General features: G+C 47.3%; 1 protein-coding gene across 27 annotated transcripts in view; it reads right to left on the minus strand.

Annotated features, from left to right (window-relative positions):
* Positions 1 to 20,166, minus strand: part of ANK3 (ankyrin 3) — a 1,924,186-nt gene that overhangs the window by 516,029 nt on the left and 1,387,991 nt on the right. For all 27 annotated transcript variants that reach the window (XM_078642672.1, XM_078642674.1, XM_078642664.1 and 24 more), the window contains one exon: positions 2,174 to 2,272. In XM_078642672.1, the coding sequence (XP_078498798.1) occupies positions 2,174 to 2,272 (99 nt within the window). The remainder of the gene's footprint in view (positions 1 to 2,173; positions 2,273 to 20,166) is intronic.

Here is a 20,166-nt window from a genome sequence, read left to right on the forward strand (position 1 = left end):
ATTACCTTTTGTCAGCATGCAAAAGAGAAAGCTTTCCAATCATCTGACTGAGTCAAAAGCTCTGGTTATCAGAGCCCACGCTCGCGGCGCTATAAACGGAATATTCAGCGCGTTAACTAGGCCCTGGGACACAGACAGCCGAAAAAGCGACGGTGTTTGTTCGCATTGCAAACACCGTCGAAGCAAGTATGTTTAGCGCCCCTGGGGAGTGTCATTTTACCACCCACACGTCTGACAATCGAGCCACAATTGTACTCTTTTAGGGTTCTTCCGGTGTGCCTCTTGCCGCCTAGATGACAATCTAACTTAAAATAAAAAAAACATTTGTTTTCTGATCACTGTTCTATTTTTGCAAATGTCCCATTTATTACACGCATTTTTTATTCGGTGACATATAGGCCAAGACAAAACGCTTGTTGCTTAGAGACAGTTTTTTTCTTGATCATTTGGAACATGATCACATGCAACGTTTCCTCTTTGGTAAGTGCCTTATTTTCAAGCACACTAAATTATATTGTTTGATGAACAGATAGTAGCATGCATAACAAGTCACAACCTGCCACAACATCCATCAATCTACTATCAACACGCCATTCTCCAGTCGAAACTGTCTAACATCTATCTACAGAACGCATCTTCGGGAACAATATTCCGGATGGCATGCAACAATTGGGGTCGGACTGGCCTTTGGGGCAAACGGGCAGAGGCCGCAGGGCCTGTCTCACAGATCAGTGTATTGGCTGTTTTTAGGTCGAGCACCGGGCTGCGCATGCGCTGCTCTGCAAGGCATGCTTATTCAGGTATAAACTTGAAGCTCCACCCATTTTCCACCTATCTTTTCAATTGGCTCCTGCTACTGTCCTTTCAAAATGGTTGCTTTTGATTCATGAATAGGCTTAGTAGTCTATCCCTTGTATCACCTTGTCTACATTAGTAACCTCCCTTAAGGACTGGTCTTTTTACTTGTGTTTTTACTTAGTATGTTTTATTTAGTCTGTGAGCACTAATTTCTGGAATGATTTCTCCTATTGCAGCCATGACATGCTTTGCTACAATGCAGCACGCCGCCCGCTTTTATATTTGTAAGAGTTATGGCGGCTGCATCATATTTACAAAATGAGCGGCTCACCCAACTTGCACCTTTCCATCTGCATTATTTTTTTTCTTTGCCAGCGCGGACCGCGTTAACTATAGCGGCCATGCTCCTTCCTTTATTTGTAGCACGCTCCACTTTAACTATAGCGGCCGTGTTCCGGAAGCATTCATTTGACTGAGCTTTGATTTTGTTTTTTGGTGAAAGCGCCCCGAACCATGCTTTCACTTTAATGGTGGCTGCGCAACTTTCTTTAGGCGCTGCTCGCTGTATTTAGCTTACAGCGAGCCATTTCTAAAGAAAGGGCCGTGGCCGCCATTAAAGAGAAAGCACGGCAAGGGGTGCTTTTACAAAAAAACATTTGTTTGTGAAATTCACAAACAAATGTTATTTTTTTTGTAAAAGCACCCCAGGCTGTGCTTTCACTTCAGCTTACAGCAAGCCGCATCTAAACAAAGGGGCGGGACCGCCATTAAAGTTAAAGCTCAGCATGTGGCGTTTACAAAACAAAAAAAAAACATGTTTTTGAAGTTTACAAAGAAATGTTTTTTTTTGTTGTAAAAGCACCCCATACCGTGCTTTCACTTTAATGGTGGCCGCATTCCTTTCTTTAGACGTGGCTCGCTTCAAGCTAAATACGCCGAGCAGCGTCTAAAGAAAGGGGCGTGGCCACCATTAAAGTGGTCTTGCATTTGCGATAGTTTGAGCTACTGCCATAATAAATGACAATGTCTTTTATTTATGTGTTGGTTTTCAAAACACATTAAAAAAAGGCATTGTCAATTACAATATCAATAGCTTAAACACTCACAAATGCGAGACCTACTGCATTGCTTTTTGGGCTGCTTGTAGTCCTGTTTTACGGTCTGTTGGTCGGTTTTTACTGTTCATTTCTCTGATAGGACCAAAAGCATTGCCTATGGCATGCATGAATGCAAGCAGTCTCCCATACCTTGCAAAACACATACAGCTTGTCATTACAAGTTTAAAACAGCCCTGATTCGCTAATGGGGGACACTTTTAATTTGGTGTCCGGGCCTATTTTCTGTCCCAGTCCGACCCTGGCAACAAGTGTGGTACCTTTGTTTTGGAAAGAAGGGGAGCCGAACGGTCAAGCAGCATTTCCACAACCTGCTCATGGCCACTTCGTGCACCACAGTGGAGCGGCGTTAGCCCATCCTACAAAAAAACAAAAACAACATTTATTGTTGAAATCGAATGCAAACATTTAGAATCACTGTGATGATGGCAATATCCAGATTAGTTGAACTACTGTGAAAGTATAACTATGTCTTGAAAGATGGCTTCGGTGTAATATCTTTCTTAATCAAATGACAGATCTGCAAATTGCCACAAATCTAGAGAAAACGATCTCAACTTTAAAAATGGCTGGAAAACACAATATCGTTGACATTAATATCAAGTTGCACAAATATCGACTTTACAATATCAACTACCACTACATCATAACTCCACATTTACCTAATATGACGACAAAGTGCAAGTCAACATTATAGAGTTGATACTTGTGCAAGGCAATCAGTGGCGGCTGCTTGGGATCCGAAGCAGTAGGGCAGGGTGGAGGGCAAGGGGGGAGACAGGGACAAGAATTAGCACACAGAAAAAAATATAAAACTTAACTTACCTGCTGTTGCGGACGTAGCATTGCTCCTCTGCCGATCCTGGTGTGGTCCCACACTAGTCACACTGGGAAGGCTGCCAGATGCCAATTCCTGATGCTGATTTCATGCTGGGAATACCAGCAGGAGAGCAGCGCTGGGATTGGTCTGAGCACCCTGGTTCGGTCCTCAGACAGAGACTGGGGGTCTGAGGCTTTTCGCCACCTAGCTGTACAACACAGCCGGGTAGAGAAATGCTAAGTGCGCATCACCGTTCCTCCTCACTGTTGCATATAGAGTGCAAGGCCCCGCCCTATATGACGTGGCTCGCCTGCAGGCAATAAGAAAAATAAAATGATAATAACATTGGATTATTATCCTTTTATTTTTTATATGTTTAACTTTACTGCCACCTAATGGGGCGACGCTCTTCTACCATAACGGAGGAGCCGCCCCTACTTCACGGGGTTTGAAGAAAACCATTGTGACTTGTCTGTGACCCATATTCAGAATAAAGGTTTACGAAAACCCATTTCAGGTGAGTGAAGGACATTGCCAGTGCTTAATTTGAGCTGATGGTTGTCATTCAGAGGCACCAGCACCTTTTTTGGGGTGACAGACACTTATTTTTCTGCATCATTTATTTTACAGAGAGCAAGAGAGGAAAATTATACAGACAAAGGCGGCAAGACCGTCATAAAAAGAGAAAGCAGGAACCTGCAGAGAGGAGTTAAATGGAGAGGGAGTGTCTGGTAGTGGGTTAAAGAGGTATGAGAAGCAGAGGCTCCTCCGCAATAGCGGAGGAGCGTTGCCCCACTAACTCAGAACTAGCTGCTGAAAAAGAAAACTATATTTTACTATTGTTTTATTTTTCAGCGGCTGGCTCTGAGCCAGCGTGTGGTGGGAGGAGCTGGGCCATGCAAGGGGGAAGAGGAGTGCTGTGCACTTCTATGTGCGTGTGTCTGATAGGCCGACTGTCCCAGGCCGGCCAAACACACATGCGCGCTTAGGTTTATCTGTATTGTACAGATGGGTTAGAGACAGGCACAGACTCCCTGTGCCTGAGCGGAGCATAAAACTAGCCAGCTTAGGCAAATCCCCAAGCTGCTCTCCTAGTATGCGAGCAGCATCTGGATTGGATGTGGAGTCTGTTGTCCCAAGGACTGTCAGGAGCAGCAGGACAGAGCAGCACTGAAGCGCCAGGCGGCCCCAGGAACAAGGAAATTTACAAAAAATTGTTTTTAATCCAACTCCCCCACTTCCCGTTCAACGCTCCTGCTGCCCAGCCACTCCATAGTGGCAGTAGCTACGACTGGGTATGAGGTGGTTTTAGAACAGCCAACCTTGGTATTCGACTCTGAGGCATTTAATTGCACTGGTGGCGGGCTTCTAGACAGAGTATCGTGCACCAGCACTCTTTCTTTCACAAATTAAGCACTGTAGCTGTATGCATGAAAGGTGCGGGGGCTATTCGCAGCGTGCTTTACATTGACACATTTATTTCCACAATGAATATGTTTGCTTTTATGAAAGTGAGAAGAGTATTAAAAAGATGACAGAGAACAAGAATAGTATTGTGTGGGAGTAGCAGATAAAAAAATTGTCTTGCGCTTTTGCATTAACCTTAATGAAAGTTGGCAGCAAATTATGCTTTCTTTAGAAAAGCTGGAATGCAGAGCTGCTCGAGATCTCAGAAGCCCTCCCCAGAGACACAAAAATTCATCTTGCTGCTAAAGCAAGTTTAAAAAAAACATATCGCTGTTAGCCCTTGGCAACCTCTTTATGCATTGCTGTTGCATAAATATAAATAATGAACACGTGCTTTCTTCTCCTCCAACCAAAATATCTCCAAAAAGAACACTTTATGCAAATTTTCAGTTGCCACATGTAGCATCTTCCCTAGCCTGGGAGCATGTAACAGGCCATGCCACACACTGAGCTTAGGTTTGCACGTCTTTATTCTTTAGCATGCAACCATTTACTGAACGCACCACGTCACAAACTTTATTAACCACACCGAGCCGGACCCACCACATCACATAATATTTAAAGGGGTCTACCGAGGGCCACTAGAGTCCCCATACACATAAATGCAGGAGACAACATCGTCCCCTATGGTAAATAAAAGGTACAAATAAATATACATACATATACATATTACAACTCCTCAATGAGTCATCTAGGTGCTCGCACCAGTCTTCCAGATCTAGTTGTATGAGACAGAGGAGGGGCGCCTTCATAAGGCATCTCAGGAGAAGAGTCGGATGCTTGACTTAGGCACTCAGGTGGACTTGCCTCATTTGTGAGGTCTGGAGTTGTCGAACAGCGAGGTAAAGGCTTAAAGTGTGATGAGTTTCAGGTTATGGATTTTCTAGGTCATTGGCCAGTTACCATATGTCCTTTACTCACCACAACTCTTAGTGGTTCAACATCAAATCGAGTGTCTGACTTGCATGTTCACTTTTGCATGACAAGAACTCGGTTTTCTTTCTCGAAAACTGTGTCTTAAGTGAATCGGTGCTTACTGGATTAAATCTTCATTTTGCATTTGCGAGAGGTGCCAGTGACACAAATCTTGTCATGGTCTATTGGCCGGCTGGTGGTCCATTAGGGTATCTTCGTTTCAAGAGCTCTCCTGAAGAACAAGTTACTTACCTTCGGTAACGCTTTTTCTGGTAGATACAATATCTGCCTGTGGATTCCTCACATTGTGAATATCCCCTTGCGTCAGCAACATTCGGAAATTCTTTTTGTAGCTTCGCGCCGACGTGGATCCGGACGTCACAGAGGCACGGCATCGCACGCGACCTCGCTGACGTCACCGGCGCCTATAACAGACCCACGCCGGCGTGATGACATCAGTTCCGCCCTTTTTTCCGTGCCATCGAGGCACACGGACGGACCGATGATAGTAGAAATATACACAGTATACGTAGTACAGAAACCAAGGTAACACACACAGTGTGAAGCAAATGCAATAACAACATTTGAAATAAACATTTCCATGACAATAAAATAACACATCATAGAAACTCTGGCATAGAAGAGTGGACAACGGGGAGGCGGGTGGGTCAGTGAGGAATCCACAGGCAGATATTGTATCTACCAGAAAAAGCGTTACCGAAGGTAAGTAACTTGTTCTTCTGATAGATACATCTGCCGTGTGGATTCCTCACCTTGTGAATAGAGTCCCACAGCAGTCCCCACTCCCGGAGGAGGGTGTCCACTCTGCTATACCAGGAAATCTTGGAGGACAGAGCGAGCGAAGTGGCCGTCCCTCCTCACCTCGGTATCCAAGCAGTAATGCTTCGCGAAAGTGTGGAGGGAGGCCCAAGTCGCGGCTCTGCAAATGTCCTCAACAGGTACACCTCTAGACAATGCAGAAGTTGCAGACTTTGCTCTAGTCGAATGTGCTCTAATACCCTCTGGAGGGTCCTTACCAGCCAAAGAGTAGCAGATCTTAATGCAGAGCACGATCCACCTCGACAGAGTCCTCTTATGGACCGCTCTTCCTTTCTTGCAGCCAGCAAAACCAATGAAGAGCTGGTCGTCCACTCGACAGTCTTTAGTCCTGTCCAAGTAAAAAGACACCGCCCGCTTGGGGTCAAGACGGTGTAATCTCTCCTCCTCCTTGGAAGGGTGAGGGGGAGGATAAAAGGTAGGAAGGGTAATGGATTGACCAAGGTGGAAAGGAGTCACCACCTTAGGCAGAAAAGCAGCCCTGGTCCTAAGAACCATTCGTTCAGCATGAATGGTCAGGAATGGGGGCTTGGAACTAAGAGCTTGAAGCTCACTTACCCTCCTTGCCGAGGTGATTGCAACGAGAAAAACCGTTTTCAAAGTCAGAAGCCTCATGGGACACTTGTGAAGAGGCTCAAAGGGAGCACCCACTAAAAATGTCAAAACTAGATTCAAATCCCACTGAGGCACAACAAAAGGTGTAGGAGGGAACCTGTTAGTAAGGCCCTTCAAAAACCTTAAAACAATGGGAGACTTAAAAAGAGAAGGCTGGTCAGGCATACAGATAAATGCCGACAGCGCAGAAAGATAACCCTTCACCGTGGCAACAGCAAGCCCCTGCTGGGCCAGGGAAAGGGCAAACTGGAGCACATCAGATAAATGGGACCTCAAAGGGTCTATAGATTTCTCCCTGCACCAAACAACACATTTAGACCACCTATAAGAATAGATGGACTTAGTGGAGTCACGCCTGGCTGACAAAATGACATCCACCACATCGTGAGGGAGAGAAAAAGAAATCAGGTTGCCCCGCTCAATCTCCAGGCATGAAGGTGTAAGGTCTGGAGGTGGGGGTGTAGAACCTGCCCCTCCATCTGAGAGAGGAGATCTGCCCTGTGAGGGAGACGGAGCGGCGGGTGAGAGGAGAGGTGGAGAAGGTCTGAATACCACACCCTTCTTGGCCAATCCGGGGCGATCAATATGACTTGGGCCCGGTCTTGGCGAATTTTCCTCAGAACCCGAGGAATCAAGGGTATGGGAGGAAACGCGTAAAGGAGTTGCGAGTCCCAACTCAACTGAAACGCATCTCCCAAGGCTCCTTGCATCGGATACTGGAGACTGCAGAATGACAGGCAATGAGCATTCTCGTGAGTGGCGAACAGGTCCACCCGAGGTGACCCCCACATCTGAAAGATGTCGTGAACCACCTCCGGGTGAAGCCTCCACTCGTGATCGGCAGAGAACTGCCGACTGAGACTGTCTGCACGAACGTTCAGAACCCCGGCCAGATGATTTGCCATCAGACAAATCTGATGGTCCTGAACCCAGGACCAGAGACGCAGAGCCTCTCTGCAGAGACACTGCGACCCCACTCCTCCCTGCTTGTTGATGTACCACATCGCGGTCGTGTTGTCCGTCAGGACCTGGACTGACTGACCGCGAAGGGAAGGGAGGAAGGCCTTGAGCGCCAAACGTATCGCCCGCAATTCTAGAAGGTTGATGTGAAGCAACCTTTCCTCTGGAGACCAAAGACCCTTGACCTCCAGGTCTCCCAGATGAGCACCCCACCCGAGAGTGGATGCATCCGTTATCACTGTGGCCATCGATGGAGGAAGCTGAAAAGGCTTTCCTTGTGACAGATTGCCTTCCACGCTCCACCAAGACAGATCCGCTGCAGCTTCTCTGGAGATCCTCACTGACTCCCTGAGATCTCCGTTGTGCTGATACCACTGCCTGCGGAGGCACCACTGGAGTGCCCTCATGTGCCAGCGTGCATGGTTGACCAACAGAATGCATGAAGCCATCAGACCGAGCAGGCGAAGGACCTTCAGGACTGGAACGACCGCTCCATTGTAAAATAAAGGAATCATCTCCCGTATGTCGCAAATCCTTTGAGGGGGAGGGAATGCACGACATACGGTTGTGTCCAGTACCGCACCTATGAACAGGTTGCGCTGTGAGGGCACCAGGTGAGACTTGGGTACATTTATCGAAAAACCCAACCTGTGCAACAACTGAGTTGTCTCCTGCAGATGATGGAGCACCTTCTCTGGCGACTCCGCTTTGATCAGCCAGTCGTCTAGATACGGAAATACATGAATCCCCGTTCTCCTGAGATGAGCCGCCACCACTGCCATCACCTTGGTGAAGACTCGAGGTGCAGTAGTAAGGCCAAACGGAAGGACCACAAACTGGTAGTGCTGTGACCCAACCGTGAAACGGAGATACTTTCTGTGAGACTTCAAGGTGGGAATATGAAAATACGCATCTTGCAAGTCGATCGACACCATCCAGTCCTCTTCCAACAGCGCTTGAAGAACCTGTGCAAGAGTGAGCATTTTGAACTTTTCCTGCTTCAGGTAAAGGTTCAAAATCCTGAGGTCCAGGATTGGCCGAAGTCTGCCATCTTTCTTGGGGATCAGGAAATACCGGGAGTAGCACCCCTGACCTCTTTCCTGCTCTGGAACCACCTCTATTGCACCCTTTCGGAATAATGCCAGGACTTCTTCCTGCAAGAGAAGCAGGTGGTCTTCCGAACAATAACCCTGGCAAGGAGGGTAATTGGGAGGGAATTCCTGGAAAGGAAGAGCATACCCATTCTCTACAAGATTGAGAACCCAAAGATCCGATGTTATAAATTCCCAATCTTGTAGAAAATGAGTAAGCCGACCCCCTACTGGGCCCACATGATCCGGAATGGCGGATCTAGGGCTGCTTTGCTGCGTTGGCCGGGGGTTGGGAAGGAGAGGAGGAGGAGGAGGAGGAGGAAGCTTGACGACCTCTAGGACGGGGTCTTTGTCTGCCTCTGTACGACTTGTACAGCGTGTTCTGCTGCTGCTGAGGCTGCTGCTGGGATGATCTGTAAGATCGAAAGGAAGATCGGCCAAATCCTCTGAAGCGTCTTCCGGTAGTACCCCTGGACTGGAGGCCCAAAGATTTTGCAGTGGCCCTACTGTCCTTAAAACGCTCCAAGGCAGTATCAGCTTTCTTTCCAAACAGACCTGAACCATCGAAAGGGAAGTCCATTAACGCAGACTGGACATCAGCAGAAAACTCTGAAGATTTGAGCCAAGCAGCTCTCCTAGTAGCCACAGAGGAACCCATGACTCTTGCCACCGAGTCTGCAGTGTCCAAACCACTCTGGATGACCTGTCTCGCAGCTGCTTGGGTGTCCGAGATTACTTCTTGAAAATCCTTCCTGTCCTCCTCAGGAACCTTTGGAATAAGTTGCTTGACAGAGTCCATCAAAGCATGGATATATCTCCCCATCAAACACGTAGCATTGGTTGATTTCAATGCCATACTGGCTGATGAAAAAACCTTTTTTGCATTTTGGTCCTGTTTCCTGGATTCCTTGTCTCCAGGAACCTGTGGAAATGCTCCAGCAGATTTTTTAGAGCAGGCAACCTGCACTACCAAACTCTCAGGAAGAGGATGCGTTGTCAAAAATGCAGGATCATCCGGTGCAGCTCTATACCTTCTCGCCACCGTTCTAGAAATCGCTGGAGCAGATAAGGGTTTTTTCCAGACCTCATAGATAGGTTCAGACAACGCCTCGTTGAATGGTAACATAGGCTCGATCACAGATGAGGGTGAATGAAGCACCTCAGTTAAAATATTGGGCTTATAATCAGCTGTAGGTAGAGTTATGTTTAGTAAACTCGCTGCCTTCTTAATCACCGTGTGGTAAGGCACCACATCCTTAGATGGAGCATTCGATACAGAAGCCAACTCCCATTCAGGTGATAGCTCAAGACCACTGGCCTCACATAAGTCATCAAAGGGATCCTCAGAATCCTGTAACTCTCCTTCCTCAGTATCAGAATACCCATATTTCTCCTCTTCCAGAAGTCTCTGGGCCTTTCTCCGAGACCTTTCTTTCACAACCGAAGTCAAAGGATTCGGAACCGACTCCGACGGGGTCGCCGCCGGCGTCGAACCCGACGTCGGACGAGGCTTCTCGACACGAGGTCGGACAGGATCTTGCCTCGGAGTCACGGGTATCGGCGTCGATGGGATCGGCGTCGATGGAGCCGGCGTCGTGCGCTTCGGCGTCGACGACACCGGTGGTGTCGGAAAATGCCAATGCGGCGGTAGAGCCGGCATAAAGGGCATGAAGGGTGCAGGGGCATAAGCCTGCGGAACCCCTAAGTTAAAGGCCATAGGACCCGTGGGACCAACAGGTGCACCAGACGGGAACATTGCCCTTGAATATACACCATACATGGCGTTCAGGAACTGGGAAGGATCCTGACCTGGAGTCGGAAACTCAGGATATGGACCTCTCGGTTGTTCCCGGGGAGGCGGAGTCGATACGACGTCGACCTCTTCTTCGGGCGCCGGAACCGGAGTCGATGAACCATCGAGTGCCGGAACTTCGGCTCCACCAGCCCCCTGCTCCTCACCTTCATCCTCCTGACCAGAAGGATTGGATGGAATCGGAGAATGGACCTGTTCCTGAGGTTCGGATGAAACCGGATGCAAAGTCTCTTCATGTTCCGACTCCGAAACCTCCACTTCTTTACCCACGAGTTTGATCTGGGACTTCGGTTTCGAGCTAGAGTCCTTCCCAGAGTGATGACGTGACTCATGGGACTTCCTCCTGTGTTTCTTCTTCGAGGACTTCGAAGCGTGAGCTGACGATGACTCCGAGTGTGACCTCGAACGAGACCTCGACCTCGACCGGCGAGATCGAGATTTCGATGACTTCTTAGCTTTCTTGCTCTTGAGTTTCGCCATAAGGAGCTTTGTTTCCCTCTCTCTTAAGGCTTTTGGAGTCATCTTTTTGCAGCAGGAACAGTCCTCGACATCATGGTCGGAGCTCAAACACCAGACACAACATTCGTGGGGGTCGGTGATTGACATGGTCTTGCCACATTCACCGCAGGCTTTAAATCCCGTCTTCTTCAACGACATCCCGAAGAGAATGAAGAAAGACACAAATACTAAGAAATAGTAACAAAGTTACTGTAAGCTACTACACGATCCCTGAAAACCGTTAGCGTCGACGACGCGGAAAAAAGGGAACTGATGTCATCACGCCGGCGTGGGTCTGTTATAGGCGCCGGTGACGTCAGCGAGGTCGCGTGCGATGCCGTGCCTCTGTGACGTCCGGATCCACGTCGGCGCGAAGCTACAAAAAGAATTTCCGAATGTTGCTGACGCAAGGGGATATTCACAAGGTGAGGAATCCACACGGCAGATGTATCTATCAGAACAGCAAGGTGGCAACACTTTCTCCTGTCGTGGAGTGAGGTATGGAACGGTAGGCATGAAGGGCTGGACCTAAAGCAAACTTGAGGTCGATGCCTTCCAGTGCAGCACAGTGAATCACCCTTTTCAAGGTACTCATAAATCGTTCAACAATGCCATTTATCTGTGGCCAGAGAGGTGTACTCCTCTGATGTTTGATGTTCAGGCGATTAAGAAAGTCTTTGAATTCTCTTGTATTGAAAGGTGAACTGTTGTCAGATTTGCAAATGGAGGGTAGACCTCACGTTGTAAAAATGTCATCCAGCCTCTCGATGACTGCATCATGTGTGGTTGATGAAAAGTATTCTACTAGAGGAAAACGTGAATACTCATCGACAACTACCATTAGATTACGTAGTTATTGAGGGGTACAAAGAAGTCAACCGCAAGCCTCTCCCAAGCTTGTTTAGGTAGATCATACATGATCAACAGGTGCAGAGTTGTTTTGTGAGACAGGCAGCTGTATAGATGACAAGTTTTAAACTCCCTTTCAACTTGTTCTTCAAGATACGGGAACCACACTCAATCCCTGTTCAATAGAAAGAGCAGCAGATGCATTTGACTTTAATATGAAATTGATGTAGGCCTCAGCCGCTTTGGACATTGTGCTATGACGCTAGTAGTCTTTGGGTTTTGGTTTTTCCCCGGTTTGTGCACAATTGTGTAATCATACTTCTGCAGACGCAACCCCCACCTCTCGATGCAAGGGGGCATCTTAGATTTTGGCTTTGCAAAGATGGTGAGCAACGATTGATAATTTGTTCCAAGGTTGAAATACTTTCTGTACAAAAACAAATGGAAGCGTTACCAGGCCCATACTACAGCTAAGCTTGCTTTTTACGGATGAGAATAAGCACATTCAGTCTGATATAGAGTCCAGCTAGCATATACCATAATGTGTCTCTGAGAATCAGGCTGTCCATTATGTTGATAAGGATCGCTCCTAACCCCACAGGGCTTGCATCCACCACAATCTCTGTATGCAATTTCGGGTCAAAATAAGCCATCTCAGTTGCATTTTCAATTGTGTGTTTTATTTTCTTGAAACTTCGGACACATTCAGAAGACCATTCAAATGGGACATCTCGTTTTGTTAGTTCTCTCAAAGGGGCTCAAACAGTGGCAAAACATGAATTTACCTGGAACAGTAGCTGTCCATGCCTAAGAAAGATTGCAGCATGGTCACATCTTCTGGAGGGCAAGTAGATGACAATGCTGTACCTTTTCGGGTCGGGAGTCATTGTGAAATTGACACTTTTCAGCATTTAGTGTAAGACCTGCACCAGCAAGAGATGGCATTTTTGTGTGTGTGCTTTGTCATGTTTCTTTCATGTAGCCCCAAACACCAATATATCATCACTGTAGTTAAAAGCATGTGTGAGAGGCTGAACTACTCAACAAATGACATCTTGGAAGATTTGTGCAGCTGACGACACTCCAAAACGGAGTCTTATATCTGAACAAACCAACATGCATTGAAAAAGTAGTAATGTATCTACCATTTTCTTCCAGTTGAAGATGATGGTAACCCTTGTTCAGATCAAGGTGGAAGACGACTTTGGCGCCATTCAGCTGGGGGTGATCATGTCTGCAATGTGTGGACCTGGATGTCTTTCTCTTTCGATTGCTTTGTTGGTCTGTCCCATATCAACACAAATGCGCTCTGAACCTCCACTGTTCTTCTTTGACACCACCACAATGGGTGAAACCCACAGTGTCAGACCAGTAGTGCGCTTGTTGATGTCATGCTTTATCAATGTTTCTAGTTCTTTCTCAACAGCCTCCTGTAAGTGAAAAGCAATGCAACACTGTCGCTGTGCAACAGGGCGAATATTTTTATTAATGTGAAGCTGTACCTTCATTGTCTTAAGTTTCCCAAGTCCATAAAACAATGTTGGGAATTGGCTCACTGTTTCAGAATGGGCATTCATGTTGTAGTTAACAGAAATCAGTCCCATATCAACAGCAGTATTGAAACGTCATAAGCATGCACTCGATGAAGTACATGGGAGGACATGAATTGGCGTTCACACTGTTGTTTTTTTTATGCACCATAGTCACCACAAAGGATTATTTGCTCTGCAAGGGTGTAGAAGCTTCACAGGTGTACACCTTTGTTCTCGACGGTGTGAGACGTAGTATCGGAGACAATTCTTTGTACCTTTCTACCGGCATGATGTTTATCGATGCTCCAATGTCTGTAGGGAAAGTTTTAGGACAGCAATTTACCTTGAACGTGATTTTTTTTTACTTCATGTGGCAATTCTTTGCAGATTTGTGTTTTTCTTTGCAAGCGGCCAATCCTAAATACGCACTTCGGTCTTTGACTAACATCATTAGTCAATGTTGCCATTTGGCCTTGTTGGAGTGGCTAGAGCACTTCTGGAACTTTCTGGCGTACATCTTCTCGTCTCTTCGTGAAGCACAAAGCTTTCTTTTGCATTGTCATTATGAAAGGGTTTTCCTTCCCGCAGCCTTTGAATATTTCTGCGATAGCAGGACATTTACCTTCATGTGGAAAAGAGAATCCATAGCGGGAACAAAACTTCCTTTTCTACGGAGACATTATTCAGTGGGTCTCTGCCTTGTGTTTTTTCTTACTTTTCATGCTCAAAGTAATTCATTTTGAGTTGTCCCAGCTTCAATATCAGCAGCTTGTTGATCGGCACATTCCTCTGCTTTTGCAGCCATGAGTACTTTTTCAAAACTGTGCGTTTTTCTCAGCATGTGTCATTGGAATGAATCGGAGAGGCAGCCATCAATGACTCTAAGACGCATGGCTTCTTCATGATTGAATGTATTGAACTTGCAGTGCTTTATAAGCGTATTAAGTTTCTCAATAAACTCATCCATGGTCTCATCAGATAGCTGTCTTGCTTGGTTAAAAGTGTGCCTTTCATAGTAGACATTCGGCATTGGATTGAACTTGGCCTCTGAAGTCTTCTTGATTTCACGGTTTGATATTTCACCAGCTTGTGCCATATTCTTATTACATTTTTTACTCCATTACCTGCATGGTTATTTAAGTATTTGAAGATCTTTTTGTCATCTGCTTCTTTTATAGCATCTATGAAGTCATTGGACATTTCAAACTAGGCAGTAAAACTGGCGCCAATATTCTGCTTTTTGGCAGTATCAAATGAAAGCAGTGGTTTCGGGAACACAATGGCATCGTATTTTGTGCTGTTTCCTACTGACGTCAAGAGTATATGCTATTTATGCAGGATTAGATCTTCAGCATTACTTAGACCAGGGGCACCTTTGCAGGCATCAGCCTGAACACTTGTGCTCGGGTCATTGCACCCAACCTGCGGTCAGCGGATGCCATCTTCCTTTTCATGGTGAGTAATGATTTTGCTTCTTGCTTGTGCTCTTCACTGTGCTCGGCTTTATGGATTAAGTCTATTTTGTATCAGTGCTGGCTCTGTGTTATGCAGTGGTGCAGTATCTCTTCTTTCGGTCTTATCAAAAGATTTTCGGCAGGCTTACTGATTGCTCTTCTGTAGAGCCTTCACCTAATTTGAAGGCCTCTCAAAAGCTGGAGTTGCACTTTTACTCAACATACTCCAACTGTAGACCGCTTCTTAAAGCACACGTGGCAAGCACAAGCAGTTTGCTGGACCATGGCAAACTCTCCGGGAGATCAGTCTTGTACTGTTGGGGTGCGGGTATCCCCTATGTCATTGCCATTTGTAGCGTCTTCCCCAGCTTGGGAGCATGTAACAGACCACGCCACACGCAGAGCTCTGGTTTGCACATCTTTATTCTTTAGCATGCGACCGTTAACTGAACACACTCCATCATAAACTTTATTAACCACACACACCAGTTTATATAATACTTGTAAGGAGTCTGCCGAGTGCTGTGAGAGTCTTAACCCGTATAAACACAGGACACAACACCACAAAGATGCCTTTAAACTGAAGTTGACGATGGGACAAATGGGAGTACTCCGAGTCCTTTTAAAAAATAAATAGGCTAAAGCTCTTTATTTCGGAGTTCCCAGTATCCTGCACAATAAGTACTCTTTCTTGAGTTACCAATGTCACGGTAATCGGTTTCTTTGGAGGGGTTGGATGACTTAGAGGGGGATACATGTGGGTCAGGTCAGAAATAAGAAATTATTGGGGGTATTGGTAATTCTGTTACACGTTTTTGGAACCACTGTTCACTTCTGTTTATTCATAGATCGGGTGTGTTGATGCACACAGTTCATTCTACATGCGAGCACCTAATCACTGTGCCCCATTGATTCATTGAGCAATAATTGATTTTAAAGAAAAAATCGTAATATGGAGGTTTATCCTTATCAATCTCGACATTGTTCTTGATGATGATTAATTAAGATTTTGACAGACATTTTAGGCTGCTATCACACAGGTAAGTCATTCTGTTTGATGACACTCCTATGACCTAATTTAGAAGGGGAAGCCAGCAGGCAATACCACTGAGCGCACATATGACACTTTAGATGTTGCGCACTTAAATGTAAAATGCTGCTCCAAATAAGGGGACATCAATGTAGAGCTGCATCAGCACAGAGAACACCAATAGTGTGCCTGAGGACCACCATAAGTATGGTTTGAAAGGATTCTTACGATCAGAGGGCCACAAAATGTTTCCAACAACACAGAGGAACTCTTGGGTAGAAGTGGACAAGCACCGCGAAAGCCAACAAGTTCTGCCTTTTTGCTGTGCAGCATTGGCAAAAATAAATATTGTGCAGCATCAAATATTTTTTTAAGTCCTTGTTAGACCTGTCAGCCTTTGGGTGGTCCCTCCTATTGTTTATTTAATTTTTGTCCCCTTTTTGCCCCTCAATCCTTTCATTTTTTTTTAATGTCCACTGGAATTTTTAGGTGTTGTCCAGGGGGGTTAGGTACTCCTTGACCCTACAGTTCCTCATAGGCCCTGAAATCCCTCCTTTTCTAGGGCAAGTTTAGCTACACAAAATGGTGGCCAGTAACTGCCATAACTGATTACCTCAGGGAAGGGGCCCATGGAACAACATAGGGAGACTCTAGAACCTTCCAGCTGGTTCTGGCAGCCTTGGGTCAGCCTATATAAGGCCAGGGACAGGGCAGCCATTTTGTAGTGACCAGAGAGTTGGTTTTGGAACCTGGTCGTGAAAGGAGTGAGGCAAAGTTGTGGGGAGAGAGGCGCATTGAGTGAAGGAAGATCGTTCCTTGGATCGGCTGCCTACTTAAACGAAGTCTCCCCCTGTTACTTGACCCAGCCCTTCTATCGCGGGATTACTTCTGACTACCTGCGTGTGACCAGCGCAACTAGGTTAACTTCAGTGCGCAGTGAAAAACTGGCCTAGGAAAGCGAGGAGCAGGAGTTCCCGAGATCGTAGAGACACTCACTGTGTGGGAGGACCCGGAGCGTTGAGAGAGGTTCCCCGGCATCTGCTGTGGATCCCATCTGCGCGGAAGTGTGCCTACTAGGTGGTGCTTCCTCCGGAGTGGCTGAGGGGAAAGCCAAGCAGGCCCTGTTGTCGAGCGGCGGAGGCGGGAGAGTCCCGTAGCGAGTGCGGAGGTGACGGGCACAGGCGGAGGCAGCCAGCTGTTTTTGCCGGAACTGTGGTAACGCCGTGGTAGGCGTGACGACGTGAGAGGAGCCTGGGCGAAGGCGAAGTCAAGGCGGGAGAAGCCAGCCGCGACCTCGGAGGAGGCCGACCGACGCTGAAGGAGGTGGAGAAAAGGCAGAGCCTGCTACAGGTGGAGCCGGCGGAAGAAGGATGCCGAAGTGTGGTCAAACGCCGCTGTAAGCAACGCGGTGAAGTACGCTGGACCCCCCCACCCCCCTCCTAACAGCAGCAAAGAGGAAAGCAGATTTACCCAGCCCACAGCGGAGGCAGCCGCTGATCAAGGGCAGTGGGCAGGACTCGAAGGCAGCCCTAAATTGCCAAGTAAGCCGGGAGAGTGGGTGGAGGCAGCAGGAGCTAACGTGACTGGCCCATAACCGCCGGCAGACCAGAGAGATAGTCAGTATTAAACCGGCTGGGTTGACAGGGACCAGAGCGTAGAAGTTGTCAGCAAAGATTCCCCAGAAGACTGAAACAGCTCGACCCAGTGATACTTGAGCTAGGGTAACTTTTGTGGGAAGGGTCATAACAGTCCATTGTATCGCAGCCATTTGAGAAAAGGGCAAGAGGGCTGAGGCAAGAGATTAAACAGACAGACCAAAAAGGGAAATATCAGTGGGGCATATATAAGACAGAATTAAATGTTGGTATAACTTGCCTGTTTCTTTCAATCAAACAGCTGATTGGATTAGCCTTCATGTATGCCAGTGGGGAAAGGTTTGCTGACTTATTGTGACATCAAGCAAATTGATGGTCCTGATTCACTTGGGTAAAGTACCTGACAGCTTCAACTTTTAAAATTGTAAATGTAATTGCACAACTTAACTGAACTGTGAAATTTGTAGCAAGAAAAAGTAAAATCGTAAGAATAAATACTGGAAAGTTTACTACTGTATAAAACAATGTTAAGAATGTAAATTTGAAACCTCACAGATGTAAGAAAAGAGTAGAGGGAGTGAAATTGATTACTCTGAATTTTGAACCTACCAAGAGAACTTTTATAAAGCGAATCGTATTTTTCTAAAATTGGTGTAGTCTCTTTCTTTTCTGGTGGATGGACGCCGAGTTACTTTTAGGGTGTGATGCAAGCTTAACACTTTGACCTCTGGATTGGGCCTTTCCACTCTGTGCCAGGCTACCCTATGTGACCTGGAGTCCCTTGGTCCAACATAATTGGTGTCCAGCGGTGGGATGAGAACTGTGCTTGCATCCACTCAATAGTAACGTAGTGTACTCCATAGACCTACACCTGGAGTTTTCTCCTGGCGAACTTCCTAATTATAATTTTGTTTTTTCCAAATTTACTCCTGGTGGTGGGTGGAGGTAGCTTCTAAATACCCTCTAAACTAATTCCTTTCAAGTGGCTGTCCCGAACTCTCATTGGCAAAATGGAATTTGCTCTGGAAGAATTGGAGACCTACACTGTGGCCCAACTTAGAGACTTTCGCCAAAATATGGGAGTGTTCTTTAAGCGTGGTGCTAAAAAGGGGGAACTCCAGACCAGCCTTAGGGCGTCGGTGGCAGCGCACCCAGAGGGGAAGGAGGAGGAAGAGGAGACAGACCGGGACACTGTCATCGGGGTAGATGGATTGTACCAACCTGAAGTGGGGAACCTACTACCGGGTCCTAGGACACTTTCAAGGGAGGGCAGCAGTGTCTCTGGAAGAAGCTTAACCGAAGCTGAATTAGCTGACCGGAGGGAGAAAAGACAGCTGAAGTGGGAGTTAGCCCGGTTGGAAATGGAGAGGGAGGAGCAGAGGATGGCTCATGAGTTGAAACTCAGAGAGTTAGATCTCAAGGCCCTACAGGCAGGGACACCCAGTACTCCTAATGGTGGCAGCGAATCTAAGGACTTGACCAGGGAACCCAGACCCTATTTACCAAAGGACTTAGTCGCCAGCTACAGCGCAGGGGATGACATCGCCAAGTGGCTGGCTGCCTAGGAGGTCTCCTTAAGAGCCCATGGGATACTGGAGAAACACTGGGGAGGTGGCTTGTATAAATACATGCCTCCTGCAGGAAGGGATACACTTTTGGCCCTAGAGCAGGGAGAGCAGACCCACTACCCCACCATGAAAGTGGCGCTAATAAGAAAGTTTGGACTGACCCCAGAGAAGTATCGGCAGAAGTTTAGGGGTAGTCACAAACTAGGCACACAGAATTGGGTGGATTTCTTGGACTACGCAAATAAGGCATTAGAGGGTTGGGTACAAGGCAGCGAGGTGAGGGACTATGAGGGGTTGTATGACCTTATACTCAAGGAGCACCTACTCGAGAAATGTTTTCCCGAGCTGCGTCAACACCTGGTGGACAGCAAGCTGACCAACCCTCGGAAGCTTGCTGAGGAGGCGGACATCTGGGCTAGTACCTGGGTGTCCTCAAAGGGGACTGGAGGGGATTCCCAAAGGGCCGAACAGGGCGCCCCCCAGAAGAAAGAGGGGGTTCTCAAAAGGCCCCCAAAACAGTTTCCAGGGAAAGGGAACAGGTTTCACCCCTAAAGCTAAACCGCCCAGAAACCCTCATCCTGGCCAGGGTCAGCAGCCAAGGGTTGTCCACTGCTTTGAGTGTGGTGGTGTTGGACATTATAAGGGAGATGTCAAGTGCCCAAAGACACCACCCCCTCCCACTGGAGGAAAACCCCCGGGAGTAGCTAGTGTAGTGCTCGGGGAGGAGTTGCCCTTGGATAAGGGGGGGGGGAGTGGGCGGGTGTCACCTTAGTGTCCCTGGGAGATTGGTAGATGGTTCCTAAGATCCAGGTGCCCTCAAATACTACAAAGTATGGGCAATGGGTCACCATCAATGGCCAAAGAGGGGAGGCTCTGAGAGACACAGGAGCCAGTATGACTATGGTAAGGAGTCAACTGGTGTCTCCAGAGCAGGTGATTCCACATGTACTCCACCCCGCCGCGATGGCTGACGGCAGATTGGGCCACTACCCTGTGGCCGAGATTCCATTTGAGTGGGAAGGGGTTGCAGGTTCACTTCGAGTTGCCGTAAGCCATACCGTGCCAGTCGACTGTCTGTTGGGGAATGATATGGAGCACAATGCTTGGAAGGAGGTGGAATACCGGACTCATTCTGAGATGCTGGGTACACCTGACTGGGCCTGTGCTAGCACAAGGTCCGCGACTATCTGGAGAGGGAGTTTGCTTGGG

The sequence above is a fragment of the Lissotriton helveticus genome, chromosome 5_1, assembly GCF_964261635.1.
Source record: "Lissotriton helveticus chromosome 5_1, aLisHel1.1, whole genome shotgun sequence".
Lineage (NCBI taxonomy): Eukaryota > Metazoa > Chordata > Amphibia > Caudata > Salamandridae > Lissotriton > Lissotriton helveticus.